The sequence below is a fragment of the Terrapene carolina genome, unplaced genomic scaffold (assembly GCF_002925995.2).
Source record: "Terrapene carolina triunguis isolate 2854851 unplaced genomic scaffold, T_m_triunguis-2.0 Scaffold17, whole genome shotgun sequence".
Classification (NCBI taxonomy): Eukaryota; Metazoa; Chordata; order Testudines; family Emydidae; genus Terrapene; species Terrapene triunguis.
Window position 1 is genome coordinate 4,462,918 of NW_020664368.1, and position 24,717 is coordinate 4,487,634.

The window sequence follows — 24,717 nt, forward strand, 5'->3', positions numbered from 1 at the left end:
AGCCTCACCACAGTCCCTGGAAAAATCATGGCACAGATCCTCAAGGAATCAATTCTGAAGAGAGGAAAGTAGTGATCAGTAACAGTCAGCATGGATTCACCAAGGGCATGTCATGCCTGACTAACCTAATTGCCTTCTATGACGAGATAACTGGCTCTGTGGATGAGGGGAAAGCAGTGGACATGTTATTCCTTGACTTTAGCAAAGCTTTTGATACGGTCTCCCACAGTATTCTTGCCAGCAAGTTAAAGAAGTATGGGCTGGATAAATGGACTATAAGGTGGATAGAAAGCTGGCTAGATCGTCGGGCTCAACGGGTAGTGATCAATGGCTCCATGTCTAGTTGGCAGCCGGTATCAAGCAGAGTGCCCCAAGGGTTGGTCCTGGGGCCGGTTTTGTTCAATATCTTCATTAATGATCTAGAGGATGGTGTAGACTGCACCCTCAGCAAGTTTGCAGATGACACTAAACTGGGAGGAATGGTAGATATGCTGGAGAGTAGGGATAGGATACAGAGGGACCTAGACAAATTAGAGGATTGGGCCAAAAGAAATCTGATGAGGTTCAGCAAGGACAAGTGCAGAGTCTTGCACTTAGGACGGAAAAATCCCATGCACTGCTACAGACTAGGGACCGAATGGCTAGGCAGCAGTTCTGCAGAAAAGGACCTAGGGGTTACAGTGGACGAGAAGCTGGATATGAGTCGACAGTGTGCCCTAGAAGGCTAACGGCATTTTGGGCTGTATAAGTAGGGGCATTGCCAGCAGATCGAGGGACGTGATGATTCCCCTCTATTCGACATTGGTGAGGCCTCATCTGGAGTACTGTGTCCAGTTTTGGGCCCCACACTACAAGAAGGATGTGGAAAAATTGGAAAGAGTCCAGCAGAGGGCAACAAAAATGATTGGGGGCTGGAACATATGACTTATGAGGAGAGGCTGAGGGAACTGGGATTGTTTAGTCTGCAGAAGAGAAGAATAAGGGGGGATTTGATAGCTGCTTTCAACTACCTGAAAGGGGGTTCCAAAGAGGATGGATCTAGACTGTTTTCAGTGGTACCAGATGACAGAACAAGGAGTAATGGTCTGAAGTTGCAGTTGGGGAGGTTTAGGTTGGATATTAGGAAAAACCTTTTCATTAGGAGAGTGGTGAAGCACTGGAATGGGTTACTTAGGGAGGTGGTGGAATCTCCTTCCTTAGAAGTTTTTAAGGTCAGGCTTGACAAAGCCCTGGCTGGGATGATTTAGTTGGGGATTGGTCCTGCTTTGAGCAGGGGGTTGGACTAGATGACCTCCTGAGGTCCCTTCCAACCTTGATATTCTATGATTCTATTCTAAAGTTGAGTGGAGGCGATAAAGCCTATCAAACACCAAATTGGGAAGATAGATGAAGCCAGAGTTGCCATTATGGAGGATAATGCTATGACAGGAACTGTTTGTGGGAGAACAGTGGCAGAGAGAAATGGAATCACCAGAAACATACGTAACTTCAAATTTTTGTGTGGCTTAATGTTGTGGCATGACATACTGTTTGAAATAAATGTTGTAAGCAAGAGACTGCAAGGTGTCGACCTTGATAAATATGGAGCAATGGAACAACTGGACAAAGCCAAGTCATACCTACAGTCTTACCGGTCAGATAAGGGATTTCAAAATGTTCTGAAGAGTGCACAGAAGTTGGCAGAGGAACTTCACACTGAAGCTATTTTCTCACCCATTCAAGAATACAAGAGTCACCGAAGAAGAAGACATTTTGATTACGAGGCACGGGATCATCCCAGAAGAGACTGCAAACAACAATTCAAAGTTGAATTCTTTAACCAGGAGCTAGATAGTGCAATAGTCAGTTGAACGTTTCATGCAGCTCAAGGAACACAGCAGTATATTTGGGATGTTGTATGATATTCCCAAACTCCTCACTATACTTGAAGAAGACCTACACCAGCAATGCAGGGCACTAGAGACAGTGTTGACACATGATGACATGCGTGATATTGATGCAAGTGATTTAGGTGATGAACTGAAAGCCCTTTCAAGATACATTTCAGCAGGATCAACTCTAAAGGCTGTTCTGGAATATATGTGCACAAATAATGTGCACCCTCTTTCCAAATACCTTTGTTGCTCTATGCATACTTCTAACACTTCCTGTATCAGTTGCCATTGGAGAACGCAGCTTCTCCAAGCTGAAGTTAATAAAAACACATCTATGCTCCACAATGACACAGGAGAGGCTGGTTGGCCTTGCAACCATCTCAATAGAGCATGAGCTGGCCCAGACTGTGGACCTTCAGGAAGCAGTTCAAATCTTTGCAACTAAGAAGGCACGGAAAGCACCACTTTGATTATTCAAACAGATAAAAATGCCAGTGTTTACTATGCAGACAAGAAAAGTAACATTTGCTTTTGAGGCGTTTGAAAGTTAAGTGTTACTTAAAAATTTTGAACAAGGCATTTTAAGTTGGTGGGTAGCAGAGCAGTACCATGAGAGGAGTAGAACAGGAGCAAGGCAGAATTGAGACCTTTCAAAGTTTTGGCCCAAGCAAGGGGGTATGGAGGTGTCATTTGAGCTCCCCGCCTCAGATGCCAAAAAGTTTTGGGCCGGCCCTGTGCAGAAGGTTAAGTTTTCAAATCTAAGAAACCAGGAATTCTGGATTTCTGTTAAAGAAGGGTACGAAGAATTCAGTGATGAATGGAAGCACACTTTCATAGCTACGTTTTCAGTAATAGATTCAACCAAATTGAGCAACTATGCAATTTGAAACCGGTCCATTCTTCTCACTAAAATCTTTGGCTGTGTCTGACCATGGCAGAATATCCATATTTCCAAAGTATAGTTTTAAAAACCCATCTTAGATCAGATTATATGAGTAAAGAAACTCTATGTAGTTGAATATAGTTGCAAAACCATAGAAACCCTGGTGTTCCTCTTTTATCTACTGTCTTGAACTCTTGAATATAGTATCCTGAGTCATGGGAAAAAAAAAAAGGGTGAGAGGTATATGGTTTTGGGGAGACACCACGTTTTAAAATATCTGTAGGCTTGGAAGCATTAGATTTGTCAGTAAGTGTCTATAAACATCGATTTCACCATACATACCCTAATTGTTGAAAAAATATGTCTTTTGATAATCAAAATTTACAGGTAGGAAGAGTAAGAAAAATGCTGCTTGAGAACTTTAGAGTGTCTGGCTGTCTCTGTCTTGAGAGAACTCTCCCTAAAAATATCTTCCTGGAAAATTGAAATGTCAGTACCCAGAAAGAGAGGGGGTGGGGGGCTGAAAATCATAGCTACTTCATGCTCTTGGCTTTAGTTTGGGACATAGTTGTTCTCTATACTCTCCTCTGGAAGGCTGTCTTTGAGAATACAGACTACTGTACCTTTTCATGGAACTAGAGGTTGTAGAATCCCTCTCTCCCTCCCTCCTTTTAACTGAATAGAAATATAGAAGCAGGTTTAGTCAGGGTGCTCCTTTAACTAACCATATTAAGACTTCAGTTCATTCTTTGCTATCTACTAACTGAAATTTCAAAAAACTTGTTTCTCCTTTTCCCCCACTGTTTGTGTGTGGATGTGCTAAGGTGCATAGTGGCTTTGCTGCTAAATGATTTGACATAGTATATTTGTCACTGGTAACAAAATACCAATATTAGATGGATATAGCAATGTTAGGTATTTGGAAGACGTTCTTACTATTATTTAAAATGACTTTCACTGCTTTGTTGCTGGCCTTCCCTATTTTTGAAGGGTTGTTTTTTTTTTGGCTGAGAATCTACACTGCTACTACTGCAACTCCCTGTCATAGCTAATATATTTGTTTTAGGGATTGATGATTAAAGGGATGATATTAATTCCTGTTTTGAAAAGCTATACTGTGTGTCTTGTGCCTTTTCCACTTCACTGATAAACTGCTGAAGTATGCCAATTTTAAAAAGAAGAGACTGACTTGACACACATGCTGTCTTTTTCAAAATAAACATAATTATTTTGAGATCTTTAACAATCAAATGAATGGGGGGGGGGGGGGGAATGATCTTTTGGTGTCCCTACAAGCAACACTTAGTATAAATTGTGTGTTAATCTTTTGATGTTAATTTTCTTTCCCCTCTTTACAGATCACATAATCATTATAAATCTAATAATCTGCGTTCCCAGTTGGGGTAATTTAAAATTACCCTTTAAGCTTTGACTTCAGATTTTTTTTAAATTTTAAATTAAAAAGTTGATTTAAGAAAGAAGAGCTTTAGTGGTCCAAGACAGCTTATATAGTAGAATTAAGATATAGCTGTTCTTGCAAGCTGATGTTTGATGGGCATCTTTCTCTTACCGGGGTAGTTAGAATCTAGGACAGCAGGGTACACTTTAAATGGCACAATATATCTGCATGTTTACTTGAGTTTGGCAGGTCTGTCCATTTTACAAGTACCGTTGGTGAGAGAAACAAGCTTCCAAGCCACAAAGAGCAGCTCAATGGGGCTTGAAAGCTTGTCTCTCTCACCAATAGATGTTGGCCCAATAAAATATACTACGTCACCTATCTTCTGTCTTCTTCTCCTGGGACCAACGTGGCTACAACTACATTGAATTTTTCAGGTAATCAATTACAGAAAAAACATTTTTGTACTAATGTCCCTGAGAATTTCTTAAATTGTTCTCTTATAGAGTTTTAGGTTTTGGGTTCAGTTATATACATTTATAGACAATTATGCCAAAGTGAGGAAGAAATGTTAAGTGACAATATTATACTTGATGTACCAGTTGAAAGTGTCATTGTTGTTGTAATCTATGCAGACATATAAAGAATAAATATCTGTTCTTTGTTATGAATTTGAGTAGTAGAAATACATGTCTAAACTATTATATTTGTTCATTCATCACTGAACAAAATAGCTTAAAACTGTGCTTTATTCTTTCAACAATTTATGAGATGGGAAATAAACATTAACAATAGTACCTTTGTGATATAAATTTCTCTTCATTTCTCTTCACTGCATTGAAGCAGTGACTATCATGTAACTGTTATTTCCATTTTTGTGTATGTTTTCAGTCATTGTAATGTTGCAGTGTACGACTTGCAAGCATTCGTCCAAGCTTATGTTTTCGATTCCCATCACTAGCCTTTCATAAACTGTCTGACTGACTGGCACTGAAATTGGCAGATTCCAGCTGCTAGAGAGTTTATTTACCTTGTTAGAAGCTGAATTCGGCTTGAATTTGCTGCTGTTTGGCAGTCATGGAGAAATACAATTAGGATAGAAAGGCAGAGATATTCACTTTCCTCTCAAGTTGATCTGAGTGTTTCCAGCTGTTAACTGAGTGAAACATGTTCTTACACACAATGTGGGAGTTGTAGAAGGACATCTCCCACATTGAGGAGTTAGCAATTAGGGTGAGATGATTTCATTATAATTTAATAAAAAAATGGCAGGGAGGGGATATATAATTTCCCCATTTGAAGATGGCACATTGATTGGAAAGGTTAATTTGACATATAGTTTCTATGGGCTTGTGTAAGAGGAGCCGACTCACCCCATGCGGCACCTCCTGCTGGTCGTCCAGGGAATTAGCTCTCCAGCCTCTGGAGCACCCTCTGCAGGCCCGTGATCCACCTGTCCTCTCCTTCCCGGCTCCTGTGTCCCTCCCAGGACCCCGGTCCCCCTTGCTCTGGGTGCTGCCCCCTGGCAGTACCCACACGCTAGGTCTCCCCTCCCAGGGGAACCCCCACCCACTATCCCCACCTTGCCTCAGCATTAGGCCACTGCCAGTCACCAACTAGCCCCCGCTCCCTGGGGCAGACTGCAGTATAGGCTACTCATCACTGGCAAGGAGGGTTTGGACCTGCTGCCTTGGCCTAGCCCTGGGCTGCCCTCTACAACCCCCAGTACCCCTTGGCCTTCCGCTAGGCCGCAGCCTGGGGCTACCCAGGCTGGAGCTCCCCAGCTCCTCAGCCTGTCCCCAGCCCTGCTCCACTCGGGTACGCTATCCCTAGCTTGCTGCAGCCAGGCCCGTCTCTCTCTGCACTCAGAGAGAGACTGCTGAGCTTCTGGCTGCCCTGGCCTTTATAGGGCCAGCTGAGTCTGTTTGGGGCGTGGCCCTAGCTGCAGCCACTTCCCCCAATCAGCTCAGCCTAAAAGCTGCTTTCTCCAGCCACAGCCCCCTCTGGACCGGAGCGGGGTTACCACCCCGCTACAGCTTGGTTCTGCCACCTTCCTCATGCTGAGTTGTACCTTTTATAGCACAAGTAGTTCTGCTGATGCCAAACAAGTAAAATGTGTTGCTGAAATAGTGATAATAGCCTGGCTGAGGAATCTTAGGGATATAATTATAAGTGCACACAGAGAACGGGGTTAAGGTCACACAGGCTCCAGAGCATCAACTTCCCAGAGAAGACAGCAATCGGGGGATACTAAACACAAGAATGGAGTAGCTTAGCCCTCAGCAATTAGACAACTCAAAACAGTCCTGAACTAATAAATATTTCTCCAACCTCGGTCACCCCAGAATGACTTATTTGTGTTCAGCTGAAATACAACGATGAGACTATTATTAATCATGAAAGCAGACCAAAGTACACTGGAAGGAACATACATTCTGCCTCAATAAATGGCCGAATCAGGTCCTCTGCTTTCTCCCCTTTCACTACTAGGAAATGTGATTTGAAAGATAAAAAAGGAAGAAACAGTGGTCAATCTCATCACCTCCAGCTGGAGAGGAGGCAGCTGTCTGAGAGGCCTCCCTTCCATCTTCCTAGCAGGAATCCTAGCAGGCTGGATCTTGAATCACATGGCCTGTTCCTGTATCTAAATTTAGTCTACCTGAGCCTAATAATTTGACGGTTGAGCAGTAGATCCTAAATGATAAGGGATAATTTCCCAAAGAGATTCTCCTAACATTCCACCCTCTCAGCCTACACAAGGATTTGGACAAAATTCTCCTGCTGTTTTCAAGATAAAAAGATTAACCCTAGTGAAACCAGATGTTTGTTCTGGATTCCTTACAACATACCCTCGACCTCTGACTCTCCCATCTCAGTTAAACAGTGTCATATGCTTATTTTTCTGTTAGCTGAATGTAAGCCAATTATAAAAGGGATCAGAGCTTGATCAAACACTTCCCTGGTAATGTCCGAGGTGGAAAATACATCAGCCGCTACAGAAGAAATCTAAAGCTGTCACCTGGACACCATCAATGCTTCTATAAAGCATTACTAGCTTGACATTCATTCCTCTGTGGAAACATCATTCAGCAAGAAGGTGCTCAGAATACACGAATAATACCAATTCTAGGGAAGAGAGAACATTATTCTTTTGTCCTACTTCTCTCTCTCTTTCCCTCCTCCTCCTCAACCAATTTTTCCTTACATTGCATATGTCTCAGAATGGGGAAGAGGTCAGGATCCAGAATGGAAAATTTGTTACTCAGTGATACTCCATCTGGGACTGATCTCTCCCCATAGCCTTGCCCACTCAAGTTAAGTCTTTTACATGGCTCCTTCAGGTTCCATTCCTATAGTTTAATATTAAACAGTAATTCCTTATTCATCTATTAATAAGGATTTAGCATTTCCAAACAGCTTTAGAAATATTCATCTGGAGCGAGGGTGGAAGGAATGTGGCTAAGCCACAGACCTGATGAACAAATCTGTACTGCCCCCGGTATTTGCAGTAAGAGAGGATCAACCCAGTAGTCTTGCAGTGGGGGAAGAAGTTAGTCCCAGAAAGTAACAAATTTTCCACTTATTTTCAAATAAGTTGCTTAGAGGACTTAATATCTTGGGGAAATTGGAAATTTGGAGACTTTCTCTAGTTGACTGATTTGAATTATGATCCAGATTGGTAATGATGACCAATATGGTTGGTGACCTGTGTGAAATAGGTAGTCATTTTGTTCCAGTCCTTTGGTGGCCTGTTTGAGATAAGTAGCGATTTTGATCCAGTCCCTTAGTGAAGGAGTGACTGCATTTAAAAAAGGCAATATTGCATTTAGCACTAATTGGCGCCCTGGTTAGTCTCAGTGCTTAAATTGCCAGCAGGATTGAATGGGCATGGTAATTGCATTAATTAAGGTAATTAAATATACCCTAGCAAGAATCTCTTTTTTCCAAAATAGATTATTTTTGTAAGACTAACATAGTTTTAAAGAAAATGGTCAGAGAGTCAGCAGAGGGATTACCTTTTCTTCTAACCAGTACTTGATCAAACAATCTGTTCAATAAGTGCTTCTGCTAGTGGGATTTTCCAAGGTCTTACAGCTACTCCACTGGATGCTAGGAATCAAAATCAGGATTGTAACTAATTGAGACAAGTTAGTGTTGAACAAATGTGTAAACTCCAGAAAAAAATCAGTCTGGGCTAAACAAAGCACCAGCAGCAATGCTTAGCTACCAGAAGGAAAACATGTGTAGGCAAAACTCAGTGGGATGGAGTAAGGAAAAAAATGTCCACAAGAGTTTTGGAGACACCGTCATGAACCCAGCAGCATCATGATCGAGAAGAGCTGATGGGTTTTTCTTTTTGTAGAGGCAAAAATAAGCCAGTAGGAAATGACACTACATCATTTCAGTTTCTGCTTTTAATAGGACACAACTAATTGTCTCAGTTAAACAGGATGACAATTTATTAGACCATTTTTCTCACCTACTCCTATGTTCCCACTTCCTTGCTTCTGTGCGGAGCGTGATGAGGCTGCAAGGCTCCGTTGCTCATGTCTCTGTGAGAGCCTTGCTAATGTTGAGAGGTACTAATTAGTAAACATCAACTAGGGAAACTGCGAGTTTAGGTCATTTGATGTGGGGAGTGAAATTCTGCAACCTGGTGACAGGAATGCCAGTTATTCATAGTTTTAGCTTTAAAAAATCTAGTCAGCAATGTTGAGAAGTCTCAAATATAGCATACAGTAGAACCTCAGAGTTACGAACACCTTGGGAATGGAGGTTGTTCATAACGCTGAACTAAACATTATAGTTGTTCTTTCAAAAGTTTACAACTGAACATTGACTTAATACAGCTTTGAAATTTTACTATGCAGAAGAAAAATGCTGCTTTCCCTTTATTTTTTTTAGTAGTTTATATTTAACACAGCACTGTACTTTTTGTTGTTTGGTTTTTTGTTTTGTTTTGTTTTTTGGTCTCTGCTGCTGCCTGATTGTGTATTTCTGGTTCCAAATGAGGTGAGTGGTGGACTGGTCAGTTTGTAACTCTGGTGTTTGTAACTAAGGTTCGACTGTAGTCACTTAATGTGTATGTCTCTACCTTAATGTAGTTCAGTACAAGATGGAGATTTTCTGAAAGACTTGAGTCTGTTTTGTATATGTTTTCTGTCATGTAATCCACATTAAATTTATTGAAGAAAAGTGGAAATTATTGAAGCCTAACTGCATATTTTATGTTTATGAAAGGAACGACTAATGCCAGCAGACTGACAGGTTGTTAATATCTACTGCACCTGGTATGCTAAGAAAATATTGGATTTTGGCATACTGGATTTGGTTATACTGATCTGCGGGACAGGAGGGAAATCACTAGAATTAATTCTGGGCTATGCCAGACATTTAGCTTTCCTGATTAACTGCAAGTCCCCAAAATACTTTTTGAAAATATTGTGAAAAGGGAAGGAATGGAGAATAGCCAGGGAATTGAGAAGAGGTTTGGAAATTGCTTTGTGGCTATCCTGGGTACTTTCTAATGCCATGCAAACTATCTTTCTTCAGATTTACTTTTTTTATCAGGAGATATTGGAATGTGTTATGTACATGCTATAACTCCTGCATGCCAGTAGGAACAATTCTACAATTATTTTAGAATCATAGAACTGGAAGGGACCTCAAGAGGTCATATAGTTCAGTCCCCTACACTCAAGGCAGAACTAAGTATTATCTAGACCATCCTGGACAGATGTTTGTCCAACCTGCTCTTAAAAATCCCCAATGATGGAGATTCCACAACCTCCCTAGGCAATTTATTCGAGTTCTTAACCACTCTGACAGGAAGTTTTTCCTAATGTCCAACCTAAACCACTCTTGCTGCAATTTAAGCCCATTGCTTCCTGTCCTATCTCAGAGGTTAAGAAGAACAATTTTTCTCTCTCCTCCTTGTAACAACCTTTTATGTACTTGAAAACTGTTATCATGGCCCCTCTCAGTCTTCTCTTCTCCAGACTAAACAAATCCAATTTTTTCAATCTTTCCTCATAGGTCATGTTTTCTAGACCTTCAATCATTTTTGTTGCTCTTCTCTGGACTTTCTCCAATTTTCCACATCTTTCCTGAAATGTGGTGCTCAGAACTGGACACCAGTTGAGGCCTAATCAGCGCGGCGTAGAGCGGAAGAATTACTTCTCGTGTCTTGCTTACAATACTCCTGCTAATGCAGTCCAGAATGATATTTGCTTTTTTTGCAACAGCATTACATTGTTGACTCATATTTACCTTGTGATCCACTATGACCTACAGATCCTTTTCCGCAATACTCCTTCCTAGGCTCTCATTTCCCATTTTGTATTTGTGCAACTGATTGTTCCTTCCTAAGTGGAGTACTTTGCATTTGACCTTATTGAATTTCATCCTATTTACTTCAGACCATTTCTCCAGTTTGTCCAGATCATTTTGAATTTTAATTCTATCCCCCAAAGCACTTGCAATCCCTTCCAGCTTGGTATCATCTGCAAACTATATAAGTGTACTCTCTATGCCATTACCTAAATCATTGATGAAAATATTGAACAGAAACAATCCCTGCGGGACCCCACTCGTTATGCCCTTCCAGCATGACTGTGAACCACTGATAACTACTCTCTGGGAATGATTTTCCAACCAGTTATGCACCCATCTTATAGTAGCTCCATCTAGGTTGTATTTCCCTAGTTTGTTTATGAGAAGGTCATGTGAGACAGTATCAAAAGCCTTACTAAAGTCAAGTTATACCACATCTACCACTTCCCCCCTATCTACAAGGGTTGTTTCCCTGTCAAAGAAAGCTCTCAGGTTGGTTTGACATGATTTGTTCTTGACAAATCCATGCTGACTGTTATTTATCACTTTATTATCTTCTAGGTGTTTGCAAATTGATTTAAGTATTTGCTCCATTATCTTTCCAGGTACAGAAGTTAAGCTGACTGGTCTGTAATTCCCCGGGTTGTCCTTATTTCTCTTTTTATAGATGGACACTATACTTGTCCTTTTCCAGTTTTCTGTAATGTCTCCCGTCCTCCATGACTTTTCAAAGATAATTGCTAATGGCTCAGATATCTCCTCAGTCAGCTCCTTGAGTATTCTACGATGCATTTCGTCAGGCCCTGGTGATTTGAAGACATCTAACTTGTCTAAGTCATTTTTGACTTGTTCTTTCCCTATTTTAGACTCTGATCCTACCTCATTTTGATTTCCTTATCTTCACTAGAAAATTAAGCTGAAAATTATGTTGTTATGAGGAGTTATGTTAATTAGCATGACATAAAGCATGATTTGAGCACTCTGTAGATGGGGACTATTTTTTAATATATCAGATGATGTTTCAAACTGGAGCCATATGATTAACTACAACCAGCTGATACACTGTTCTTACTTACACTGATTGCACTTATTGGTCTCTTGTCTTTCCTCTTTTCCAGTTCTGCGCATACCCTCTTATGCCCATTCATAATACCACTGTATATCTCCCCACCTCTTTTGTCTTTGCAGTGGTTCCCACTCCTTTTTTATGAAGGTCAGACTTGTAGTCTTCAAAGCCTTCTGTAACCGCCTCCCCTGTGCCTCATGTTTTGTCCAGGCTTTCCTCCTGATTGCTCAATTTGTCTCCTGTTCCCGTGGTGCTCCCATATTTGTGCCTTTGTTGTGTACCCTTTTATGCTTTGAATAGTCCTGTTAGTATATAAGTATCTTCCCTTTTATCCTTCAAACAACTCATGAAAACTCATTTAATTGATCACTGGATGTGTGTGTTCTAGTCCTTGACTGGCATGGTTTACGTGTCATAAAATGCTTGTACCCTTAAGGCACTATGGTTTTGGACTAAAGATTATAACTTCAAAGGATTTATGCCAAATTACAGCATCTGGGAATTTGGCCTATATCACAAGTAATAGGTGATCAACCAAGGAAATATTATGGAAACCTTTTATTCTTTGAAGTTGTTGCTGCATCTAGTATTGATTTCTCTGTGCAAGACAGAAATGGGTTAAGATAGTAGGAAAGTGATGTTTCATGTTACGTTTATCTGTAAAAAAAATACCCCGCTGCAAAGATTTAATTAGCAGTTTGTGTTTTTATTATGGTCTTGCTTGGGGTTTTTTGTTTTGTTTTTAGCAGAGACCTTAGGGCAGATCAATTATGATCTTTATTAAATAAGGCAGTAGTTGTTGGGGATAGAAATGCTACTGACAGATTTGGATGTTAACTACTTCCAGATTTAAGCTATAATTGGATGCTTTCCATTTTACAGTTTACTACAAACAATGCTATATTTGATTTCCTGTGTCTATGAAGCCTATCTGAGTTCTTGCTGGTTTTTACAAATGTGTTTCAAAATCCGAAGATAAATCTAAGGTTGAAGTTTTGAGTGACGAATAACCTTAGGTTAAGCAAATAATTCTGGTTCAGTAGATGGCTATGAAGGTGAGCGTGATTTTTGTTAAATCAGATCTCATAATAAGGTTTGTGGTTTAATCAGATAGAGATATTGTGTTTGACCTTCCTGAACTACAACTTGTTCTTCATTTGCTACACATTTAGTTTTAATTGAAGTCGATTGTACTAACTGAAATTAAAGGGTATACTCTCCACACATTTTCATCAGACTGTTTTAAAAAAAACCTCCCTAAATGTATGTTATTTTGGAAAGAAAGGAACACTAAACATTAAAAAGCAAAAAACAACAACTAACTTTAGCACTTTATGATACAATGATGTATCAAGTGCTAGTAAATAGTTATTCCATCTGGTGCAGTTCAGATAGTAAAAATTGAAAAATGAACTATTTTCTGATCAGAACTATTTTTTTCTAATCTCACTTCCTCTTGGAGATAGTAGTATGGAGCAGGGCAATTAAAATATTAACTGGACTTCACTTTGACACTGCTAAGCAGTTTGCTTTATCTGAGGGGATTTCTTTGACATTTGGAAATGTTTTTCCTGAAAATTATAGTTTAAAACATGCATGCTTTACCCAGAACTAGTGGTAGCACGTTTCACTTCCATATGGGAGAGGTGGGGTTCAGTGTTTAGATTTCTCACTTCCCAGGTTCAAAGGGGCAAGGGATTGCTATGAAAACCTTGAGTGAGGAAGAGAGATTGCTAAACAGTAACTTCTCTGACCAATTAGGGATCATGGCAATGGTCTCTCTAATCATCCTCAGTACACTTCTTCTTATGGGTCTTAGAAAGTGGAGTGGAAAAGTCAGGCTCTCTAGGGCGCGCAGGCACCTACCACTTTGTTACCTCATGAAGTTTAAAAATAAAATTACTCTTCGTACATGACATCACTGTTACTCAACCCTGTACATTGGTTCCATGAGTTTCTGTACTCTGGTGCATAATGGTTTGTGGGCTTTTCATTTATCGTTGCTTTTCCTGTTACAGGAGAGAAAATTCTGCAGTATTGCTCCCAAATAGGGCTTTCAATTTTATTTTTTTTCCTTTTAGTTTATGACTAAAAGTCAGTTTTATTTTGTTTCCAATTGTATTTTTTTAAATCTCAGGGATACCACTGTACAGAGCCTTACTCTGCAGCCTTCCGTTACAGATGGCCGTATTACATATGAAGACTCACCACTGGTCAGTATTTAAATTATATTTGTAGATTTGAAAATCTATTTACATTTATAAAACAATGTTAAAAAATATATTGGAGGCTCCACAAAGGCCAAGGAATAATGGACTAAGTTATAACATTCTTATCCCTGTGGTCTGGGTACTGTAAACTTTCATGAGAATATTATAATTCAACAACAGAATCAAATATGGCAAGACATTATTGGCAGTATTGGACAACTTCTTATTGTTTATTTCACGTACATTTTGTGTGTCACAAGCCAATCAGTGTAGTATTCTGGGATCTTGGTGTATCTGATATGCAGAAGGAGCATATTATTTATTTAATTTTGGAATTACTTGATGTACTGAAATTTTCTGATGTTTCCCTTCCAGTTTCTAAACACACATCCTACATACCCAGTGACTCAGCCTCCTGACACCTGTGCCCCACTCCCTATACCCTTTACTGCCTTCTGCTCCATCCTCCCAAGCAATCAGGACCCAGACTGCTTATGTTAGCTACAGTTTTCATCACACCTCACCTCCAATCAGCAGAATCTGGTCCTGCCGAACTTCCTCATCTCCCTCCCAGCTGCAGCACCCCCTTCCACCTGGTTCTGCTTTAACAGTATCACTCTTGTCTGTCACGGCAGCTTCACCTCACCCTCACCCCAGAGCAGTGGCATCTCTTCATCCTCTTCTAGCATTCCTTCTTCATTTCAGTATCACCTGCTGCTCTTCCTCCATACACGCCAATGCATTGCATGTTGGCAAAGCCTTTTCCATGTGTGCACAAACAGCCACCATTCATGCACAGGCACATGGTATGCGCATATGCAAGAGAATTTGTTTCTGCATGTCATGCCATTCACAGAGTTCGGGTTCTAGTATGATAGATGAGGCCTTCTCTCCCCGCAGCATTTGCCCACACATCCACTCCATTAGCTAGACAGAATTCAGAGGTAGTCTTCAATAATATATATGTTAAAAAAATTTTTTTACATGGGAGCCTGTAGTTAGACTTCTGAGTCCATATTCACACACCAAGATCAGTAGTTTAATTTTTCAAAATACTGAACACTCAACAGTTTCCATTGACTGTCTGTTGGAAGAACACTGGAAGTTAGTGAGAGTTGCCGAGAGTTCAGCTCTTGAAAATCAGGCCACTGATTTAGGTGCCTGAACATGGATTTAGGAGTCTAACTTTAGGCATCCAATTTTTAAAATCTTGGCTGTAATTAAGGCTACATTTTAGGCATAGGTATTTTTAGTAAAAGTCATGCACGGGTCATGGGCATAAACAAAAATTCATGGCCCATGACCTGCCCACGACTTGTACTATATACCCCTGACTAAATCAGGCGCTCTGGGGCAGGGGGCAGCCCTGGGGTGCCACGGGTGCTCAGGGGGGGCAGCCCAGGACCCCCACTGGTGCTGGGGGGACAGCGGTGCTGGCAGGCTCTCTACCACACTCCGCGCAGCTCCCCGGAAGTAGCGACATGTCTCTCGGCTCCTAGGTGGAGGCGTGGCCATGGGGGCTCTGCACGCTGCCCCTGCCCTGAGCACTGGCTCTGCAGCCACCATCGGCCAGGAAACGTGGCCAATGGGAGCTGCGGGGGTGGCGCTTACGGGTGGAGGCTGCCAAGGGAGGGACATGTTGCCACTTCCAGGGAGGTCCATGAGGTAAGCGCTGCCCAGAGCCTGCACCCCGAGCCCCCTCCCGTGCCCCAACCCCCTGCCCCAGCCCTGAGCCCCCTCCCACACCCAAACTCCTGCTGCTGAGGGGGGGGGGTGCCTGAGCAGCGGCCGGTGCGGCTCCCTAGGGGCTGCCCCAGCTGCTCAGGTGGCCCTTGGGCCAGTCGCACTGTCCACTGCAGAAGTCACGGAGGTCCCAGAAAGTCACGGAGTCCATGTCTTCTGTGATTCACAGCCTTAGGTGTAATATATAACTTACCTATTTTTAATTAAAAAATACAAAGGAAAACAAAGCTGGGGTTCATACACAAGACTAAAATGTGTTTTATTTCAATTCATTGTGTTTGTGTATACACATACATATAGCTACATATGTGTGATTGTGCATGCACGCGTATACATATTTAAACAGAAGTAAATCTGCAATAGTCAATTCTCAGTAAACTATACAGGATTGGGGCTTATTAAAGGAGTATTGTAATACTTTTCTCAGAGGTTTGCTTCCATTCTGATGACAGGTTCGGCTCAATAATGATCCAAAGCAGTGCAGACTGACGCACATTCATTTTCATCATCTGAGTCAGATGCCATCAACAGAAAGTTGATTTTCTTTTTTGGTGGTTCAGGGTCTGTAGTTTGTGCATCGCCGTGTTGCTCTTTTAAGACTTCTGACAACATGTTCCACATCTAATCCCTCTCAGATTTTGGAAGGCACTTCAGGTTCTTAAACCTTGGGTTGAGTGCTGTATCTATTCCTAGAAATGTCATGTTGGTACCTTCTTTGTGTTTTGTCAAATCTGCAGCAAAAGGGTTCTTAATCGAACAACATGTGCTGGGTGGTTATCTGAGACTGCCTCAACACGAAATATATGGCAGAATGCGGGTAAAACAGCAGGAGACATACAATTATCCCCCAAGGAGTTCAGTCACAAATTTAATTAATGCATTATTTTTTTTAACGCATGTCATCAGCATGGAAGCATGTCCTCTGGAATAGTGGCCAAACCATGAAGGGGCATATGAATGTTTAACATATCTGGCATGTAAATATCTTGCAGTGCTGCCTACAAAAGTGCCATGTGAATGCCTGTTCTCACTTTCAGGTGACACTGTAAATAAGAAAGTGGGCAGCATTATCTCCAGTAAATGTAAACAAACTTGTTTCTCTGAGTGATTGGCTGAACAAGAAGTAGAACTGAATGGACTTGTAGGCTCTAATGCAGGGGTCGTCACCTTTCAGAAGTGGTGTGCCGAGTCTTCATTTATTCACTCTAATTTAAGGTTTCGCGTGCCAGTAATACATTTTAACGTTTTTAGAAGGTCTCTTTCTAGAAATCTATAATATATAACTAAACTCTTGTTGTATGTAAAGTAAATAAGATTTTTAAAATGTTTAAGAAGCTTCATTTAAAATTAAATTAAAATGCAGAGCCCCCCAGACCGGTGGCCAGGACCTGGGTAGTGTGAGTGCCACTGCAAATCAGCTCGTGTGCCACCCCTGCTCTAAAGTTTTACATTGTTTTGTTTTGAATGCAGTTATGTAGCAAAAAAAAAATCTACATTTGTAAGTTACACTTTCACAATAAAGAGATTGCACTACTGTACTTGCATGAGGTGAATTGAAAAATGTTATTTCTTTTGTTTACCTTTTTACAGTGCAAATATTTGTAATAAAAATAATACAACAAAGTGAGCACTGTACACTTTGTAGTCTGTGTTATAATTGAAATCAATATATTTGAAAATGTAGAAAAACATCCACAAATATTTATAATAAATTTCAATTGGTATTCTGTTATTGTTTAACAGTGCGATTAAAACTGCAATTAATCATGATTAATTTTTTTAATCGTGATTAATCTTTTTGAGTTAATCACATGAGTTAACTATGATTAATTGACAGCCCTACTGAAAACACACATTTTTGGTATTAACAGTGCCCATTTCTTTCATCAGTTTTTTAAGCAACAATTTATTAATGCTTTAATATTATATTAGTAATCACTTACTGTCTGTTAGTTTTTCTATATTAACTTATAGAGGGCAAATGCAAAATGTTACTACAAGAAACTGAGAAATCAATATTGCAGTGTGTGTGTGTGTGTGTGTGTGTATGTGTATAATATATATATATATATATATAACAGTTCATTTCTTCTGTCTTCTAGGTGAAATCAGTCAAGTTGGGGCATATTCTGGTTATCGATGAGGCTGACAAAGCACCTACAAATGTTACCTGTATTTTAAAAACTCTTGTGGAAAGTGGAGAAATGGTTCTGTCGGATGGAAGGCGCCTTGTTGCCAGTAAGTTGCTTTTATAGTCCATGGTAAAACATAGTATGTTGCCATATTCCAGCAATTTCATTTGTTAAGCCATAACTACAAAAGAGTCTAGTGGTCGAAAAAATGTTTGCTGTGCAAACGTTAGCAATTAGAGTTTTAAGTGTGGTACTTCTCTGCAGAGAGACTCTGTAAACATGTCCATGAGACACCACGTTAGTGTTTCAGTTATTATTGTCATGGAAAAGTTGTTATTTTACATGGGAAAAAGGGGTTTTTACTAACTGGCAACCCTCTCGGCTGGGGATTCAAAAATCAAGTTGAGCTCTGTCTTCATCACTTCCAGTAATAAGGATGCATTTGACCAAATTGTGTTCTTGGTTACATCTGTGCAGTCCTATTGCTCAGAATGTATTTTGGCCTGCCAGATCCGTATCTTAGGTTTTGGATCCCAGGTTGAATTTTTTCAGGGCTGGCAGTTAGCAAAAATCTTTGTGTGTTTTTTGTTGCTGTTGCTGTTTTACTTGTAAGCTGAGAAAATTTCATCATTGGAATTTCATCAAGTGGAAATCATTGGAGGAAAAAACTGAAACATTGGAATTTTTACAGTTACTTTTCAGAGCAGAGCTGTGCTTGAAGTGCATCTTCACTGTTAGTCAATACAATGCTATATGTGTGATGAAAATAGAGGTGGTGTTTTTCTTTTAAACAGATTAGGAGCACAGATTTAAGTGTGAATGAAGTAATTATTCAGTATTCAAGTGATATAATACTAGAATTATGCTGGGTGACCACAAATCTCTAGGGTGTCATTTAAAAGAAATAGTATCTAGTTGTTTAAATTAATATCCTGGTTGTGTAATTGTGAGAGGTTTCCCTGTGGTACCAATGAAGATATGCTTCCAGAGAGCAGGTGGAGAAGCCCAGCCTGAGCCAGTTTGCACATTCTCTGCACATGTGGCTCTGGCTTCTCACAGATTCCTGGGGGTCTTCAAGTTTATTGACAGCGGTTTCTGTAGGAGGGCAAGCCTCAGATCTCTTTCCCTGCCTCACACAGGGCAATGTGTGGAAATCTCCACAAGGGGTGTTTCTTATGGATATATCTTGTGCTATCAACCTTATCAAGTTTTACTGAAGGCACAAGTTGTTCTGGTCCTGAGATATTCAATGCATTGTTGAGCTTGGAACGATTATTCCTCTAGGTTTATGAAACAAAATAATTATAGTGCCTAGAGCTCTCATAGTGGAGCAACATGCTGATAAAGACTTCGGTGTTTTTTTGAAGATGTACAGATTTCTATTGTTTGGCTCATAAATGGCAAAACTAAAACATTTTTTAACAATCTGTTTTCCAGATCCTGCTAATGTAGATGGGAGAGAAAATGTAATAGTAATTCATCCTGATTTTAGAATGGTAGTTCTAGCAAATAGACCCGGATTTCCCTTTTTGGGAAATGATTTTTTTGGCACACTAGGTAAGTGATTTGTATTAAATGGGAGCACTGTAAATCAGGTATATTTAATGGTATTGTGTGTAGGAGAACATTAGCTTTCTTTCTTTTACTTGATCTCATGGTGAGAGGAAGAGTGGGGTGGTTGGGGTGGGGAGAGGATCCCTAAATCTGTTACTTCCTGGTTCAAGGCAGGACACTCATTGCCTCAGACATGACCCTGTTTGGGATGGACATCTGTTCAGCAAAAAAGTAAGTTCCACATAGGTCCTGTGGGAAAGGGTAATCCAAGGCCCTTCCGGGAAAGCGGTCTTGAAGCGCAAATGTTTTGCAGCCCTAATGGGGTGTCCGTGTTGTAGACCTGTTCTCAGTGAAATTCACCCAGCAACACTGGCCCAGGATGTCTTTACTATTCCATAGAACTTTCCCATGGTTAAATATTTCCTCTCCTCTTGCTCACATGGAGACTCCTAAAGAAAACTGCTTTTAGTCATAATTGCCCCGGACTAGCCAAAGCTTAGTTCTACCTTTTAATGCTATTTCCAGGGGTCAAAACCCCTCTGCTTTCATGTCAAGGTGATCTTCAGCAGGGCCCAGTAATGACCCTACATCCCTATGCTCTAAGCCTCTTAGGTTTGAATCAGAGCACTCCTGAAATAACTGATCTTTCTCCACTATTCATTTAGCTCCCTGATGCCTTGAGTGAGTTATAAAAGTGATCCTCCTCAGGTTTTGTGATCTTCTGTTCAAGCATCCTGTAAGACTGTATCGTGTCCCCAGCCCACGAAGAATCGACACTTTTATTTTCCAAATATAAGCAAAAAGAACAAAACAGTTCTTGAGCACACCATGAGCTACAACTTCCTGGGGGCATTCCCCTTTGTCTTTCGGTCTCTCCTGCTTCAAGGCCTATGGCAGGATTCTCCTGTACTCCTTTAACAAAGCACCTCCTAAGGCTTTCTTCTTGGAGGCTCTTTTTCCCTCCAATAGGTTCCCACTGCCTGTGCCTGCTCCTGCTCCCTGAGCAATCCCCCTTCCAAACTGAGAGCCTGGCTCATTATAGCCCTGGGGTGCCCCACTCTCATAATTGGTCCAACTGGGAGCATCTGTTTTAGCACAGGGGAGCTGAACTTCCTTCATTTCCAGGGGCCAGACACCCTGTGACATTTCTTCAGTCAGACAATTTGTGCTGCTGCTTCTTCAAGTTGGTTTCTGGCTATTGATCTCCTTAGCCAAGACAGTGGTAAAGCTCTCCATACTTTCCCACAACTGTGCGTATTGGTTCTTCATAGTAACAAGTTGGTCCTTTACACATGTCCTAGTTTTTGCCAACATTTTGCCCCCTTTTCACCTAGGCAAGATACACTTCCCTTCTGATTTTCCCAGTTCTGAACCAGGAATGGAAAACACCTTGTCTCTTTGACTTCAGAACCATGTTCAAGGTGCAGTTAGATTAGAAGCAGGGAAATAAATCCCCTTTTTTTCCCCGTTCTCTTCAAGAGTTCAAGGGAAGACTTCCAGATGTTCAGTTATGCAATGGCCAAATGGATCAGGTTTGGTTTCCATAGGCCTTCAGAAATTATCTGTGTACTGAAATTTACTGTCCGGTCCACCTCCTTGACTGAGGGGAGGTGGTAATGGACAAGTTTTGCAAAGCTACCTCCTCTGGTCTAAACAGGCATTTGTGGAGACAGCACTTATCTGCAGAGTGCTTAGAGCAGGACTTCATGAAGAAGTTCTCCTTTCCAGGGAACTACAGTGACGGGTCAGAGGTTCCTGTTCCATCTTTTTTTGGGGGGGCGAAGGGGGCGGCCAACCTTGCCTTCAGGCATTTCTAATTCAGCCTTCAGTCTCTTTATTCAGGAAGAGTGACTTAAGAATTTTGTATTTTCAGAGGTGACTAGTGATTTTTGAATGCCTCGTTTTTGTGTGACCAGCATGAAATGACTTCAAGTGGCCTGATTTTTCAGTGGGTTGGTCCTCAGTACTTTCTGAAGGCTTTCAGGGTTTTTCAACTATACTAGGTGGATACTAAGATCTAAGTATTATTAGTACACTGTCTTTTTATTAAGGCTTAAATGCATGCTATATATATTTTTTATTTTAGGGGACATTTTTAGCTGCCATGCAGTTGATAATCCCAAACCACAGTCAGAACTGGCTATGCTTAGACAGTATGGACCGGATGTTCCTGAGCCAATCCTTCAGAAACTGGTGGCTGCTTTTGGAGAACTGAGGAGCTTGGCTGACCAAGGAATTATTAACTATCCTTATTCAACCAGAGAAGTTGTAAATATAGTAAAACATTTACAGGTACAATATGCATTATCTTGAATTCAAAAGAATGCAATAAATTAAATGAACAGTAATGCAATATACTCTTTGAAAAACCTTCAAGTGTTGTAGATAAAGATTTTTTTTAAAATAAGTAATAAATCAAATTTGTGGATGCAAGGATTTGTCCAATAACTGCTTTTAGAAAGGGTAACAATATCTAGATGCTCAGATAGCACGGTGATAGGGGTCTTATATGTATGTTGGTAATTAGATCTTTGTGAACATTTATTCCTAAGTGTGTACAATGCATACAGTACATTTTTATCTTTCATTATGTTCTTTGTGTGTGCGAGAGAGAACCTATTATGCATTGTTGATATTGGTCTTTCTGATAGAATTCCCTGCGCTTTTATAAGAATAACATAACTTAATAATTTACACTTTTGCCTGCTGTTTCGTTTTTGATTTACATTGCCTTTATGGGAAATTGAACACTGTTGTTTAAGAATAATAGATCAAAAATCATATTGTATTGTCAAAATTGTACATGAATATGTCCTTGGCAAATAGTTGCTCATGTACCTTGATTGCCTCACACAGTCAAAGTGCAATATCCTGAATTCTGATTAAATAATGAAGTTAAAAGGTTAAAGTTAGGTTTTGATTTGTGCTAATAGAAGAATAGCTTTATAACTTGAAGAATATTTGCTGCTTATTTGAATACGGAATGTTTGTATTTTCTACTATTTATAATCTGTGATCTAGGTAATTTAATTATTATAGTGCTATTTCTTAGATTTAAGATCTTACAGTGTTAAATTTATATTTCTTACAAATATTGTTGTAATAATTATTTTAATATAATATCTCTTATTGTAAGTTCTTTGGCAAAAGTACCATTGCTACCTGTATGTTCATACAGCACAATGGTGCTGCATGGTGGTGGGCTCAGAGCGGGAGGAGTGTCAAATTTGTGTGTGTGACACTAAGATAGTATGAGTGAGAAATAGTATAGTTTTTTTTTAATTACAATGATACTTATTCCTAGTAATTCTAGATTTCTGGAGCAGGGACTTTGTCATTCTGCAGTTTTAGTTGTGCCTAAGACAATAGTTCTTGAATGCAGATGTGGCCTTTGGGTGCTACCGTAATATCAATACAGCATAACAACACTGATAATTTGAATGTTTATGAAGTAATAACTATCCTGGGCTGAATGAGCTACAGGTCTGAAAGCTGAGGTGTTCCCACCAAATAAGAAAGGGGAATACTTTATTGGCCAGGTCATAGTGATTTATCAGATTAATAGAAATGAGTATTATGTTATTAATAATATTAATAAATTAAAACAAATAATCAGATTTTAAATGAAAGAGAAAAAACTGCCAAACAGCTGAAAGGCAGATTTGTTTAGAATTAAAACTACCCTTTTGGTTCTTCCTTCCTAATGCCACACCCCCAAATAATCTGTAATTAGAATATATGTTGTAATGTCAGATGTCACCAAATGACAATGTTACACCACCTTATAAGTTATTTTTCGTAGTCCACAAGAAGTGTACAATATTTGAAGAAACACTGCTTTGTTAGTTTTCTGATAGAGGTTGGGGAAAGCTGTGGCAAACAGTATGAGAGTTGGTTCTCTTCCTCAGTTTCCCTCACTGGAGTCAATTAGTGCAGAGTTACTTTCTGGGAACAGGGTATTGGTGTGTGGGCTGAGATTTCCGAAAGAGGCCTGTGTGCCTTTTGTGCCCACTTCTGTAGAAAGACTAATGTATGTAGTGTAAATAAACAAGTTGCACTGAGTAAATATGCAGATTGCATCACTGAGTTCTCCTTCAATGCAAACCGATCTCCAAGGCCCTCACTTCTGCTACTGCTTAGCAGAGGGCCGACAGGTTACAGTAAATTGTGTTTCAAAACTGACAAGTAAAGAAGGGGGTGGGATTAACCTAATGTAAACAATTAGTGTAAACAAAAATATAACAGATATTCTGGAGTAAGGACCTTGCCAGCCTTCAGGGAGGGAAGGGTGAGGAGGAAAGGAAGGAGGGAAATGAGTCAATGAACAATGCTGGCCTGCAGGAAGGAAAGAGGTAATTTAGTCATATGGTTAAACAATTTCCTTTACAGCAGTTACACAGCCTCACTTTCTTTGTACTCATGTTTTTGTTTTCTTTCATGTAATTTTGGAATTTTTTTGCTTCTGCAGAAAGGGGTTAGAACAGGGTCGGGTAAGCTTTTTGGCCTGAGGGCCTCATCTGGTTTCAGAAATTGTGCGGAGGGCCGGTTAGGGGAGGGGGTCATGGCCCAGCTCCCACCTCCTATCTGCCGCCCCCGCCCGGGACTCCTGCCCCACCCAACTCCTGTTCCCTGATGCCCCCTGCCCCATCCACACACCCCCGCTCCCTGTCCCCTGACCGCCCCCGGATCCCTGCTGCCCCATCCAATCCCTCCTCTCATTCCTGACGGCCCCCCCGGACCTCTGCCCCATCCAACCACCCCTTCTCCCTGTCCTCTGACTGCCCCCGGAACCTCTTCCCCTGACTGCCCCCTGCCGCCCCATCCAACCCCCCCTCCTTCCTGACTGCCCCCTGGGGATCCCTGCCCCCATTCAACCCCCTATTCCCCCCCCAACTGCCCCAACCCCTAACCACACCCCCGCCCCCTGACCACCACCCCGAACTCCCCTGCCCCGCCCCCCTGCTCCGTGTCCCCTTACCACGCTGCCTGGAGCACCGATGACTGGCAGTGCTACAGCTGCGCCGCCCGGCTGGAGCCGGACCACGTCGCCACCATGGAGCACAGAGCACCGGGTCAGGCCGGGTTCTGCAGCTGCGCTGCCGCAGGAGCTCACAGCCCCGCCGCCCAGAGCATTGCGCCGGCAGCAGGGCGAGCAAGCTGAGGCTGCGGGAGAGGGGGGACAGCAAGGGAGGGGCCGGGGAGGAGCCTCCCGGGCCAAGAGCTCAGGGGCCAGGCAGGACGCTCACCATAGTTTGCCCACCCCGGGTTAGAAGCTAAGGCAATATCTTTGTTTTTGGCAGAAAACCTGAAAATTTTGAGTGTATGAATCAGAAGTAATAGTACAAGTGATTATTCAAATCTCTGCATTCTGACTGTCAGCCAATCAAAGTACAGCGATATGCATACTCTGTCATTATGGAGACATAATCCTATAGAGATTATGAAAATAAGTCACCCACAACCAGTCATAATACAGGGATTGCAGAATTGAGGAAAACTTTTAAGCTGTGTTCTAATAACAGT

At 41.1% G+C, this 24,717-nt stretch overlaps 1 protein-coding gene across 1 annotated transcript in view; it reads left to right on the forward strand.

Annotated features, from left to right (window-relative positions):
- The window catches only part of LOC113406051 (von Willebrand factor A domain-containing protein 8-like), a 258,349-nt gene that overhangs the window by 127,327 nt on the left and 106,305 nt on the right, over positions 1-24,717 (forward strand). The window contains exons 20-23 of the mRNA XM_029910690.1: positions 13,693-13,768; positions 17,611-17,746; positions 19,078-19,197; positions 21,281-21,486. Of these exons, the coding sequence (XP_029766550.1) occupies positions 13,693-13,768; positions 17,611-17,746; positions 19,078-19,197; positions 21,281-21,486 (538 nt within the window). The remainder of the gene's footprint in view (positions 1-13,692; positions 13,769-17,610; positions 17,747-19,077; positions 19,198-21,280; positions 21,487-24,717) is intronic.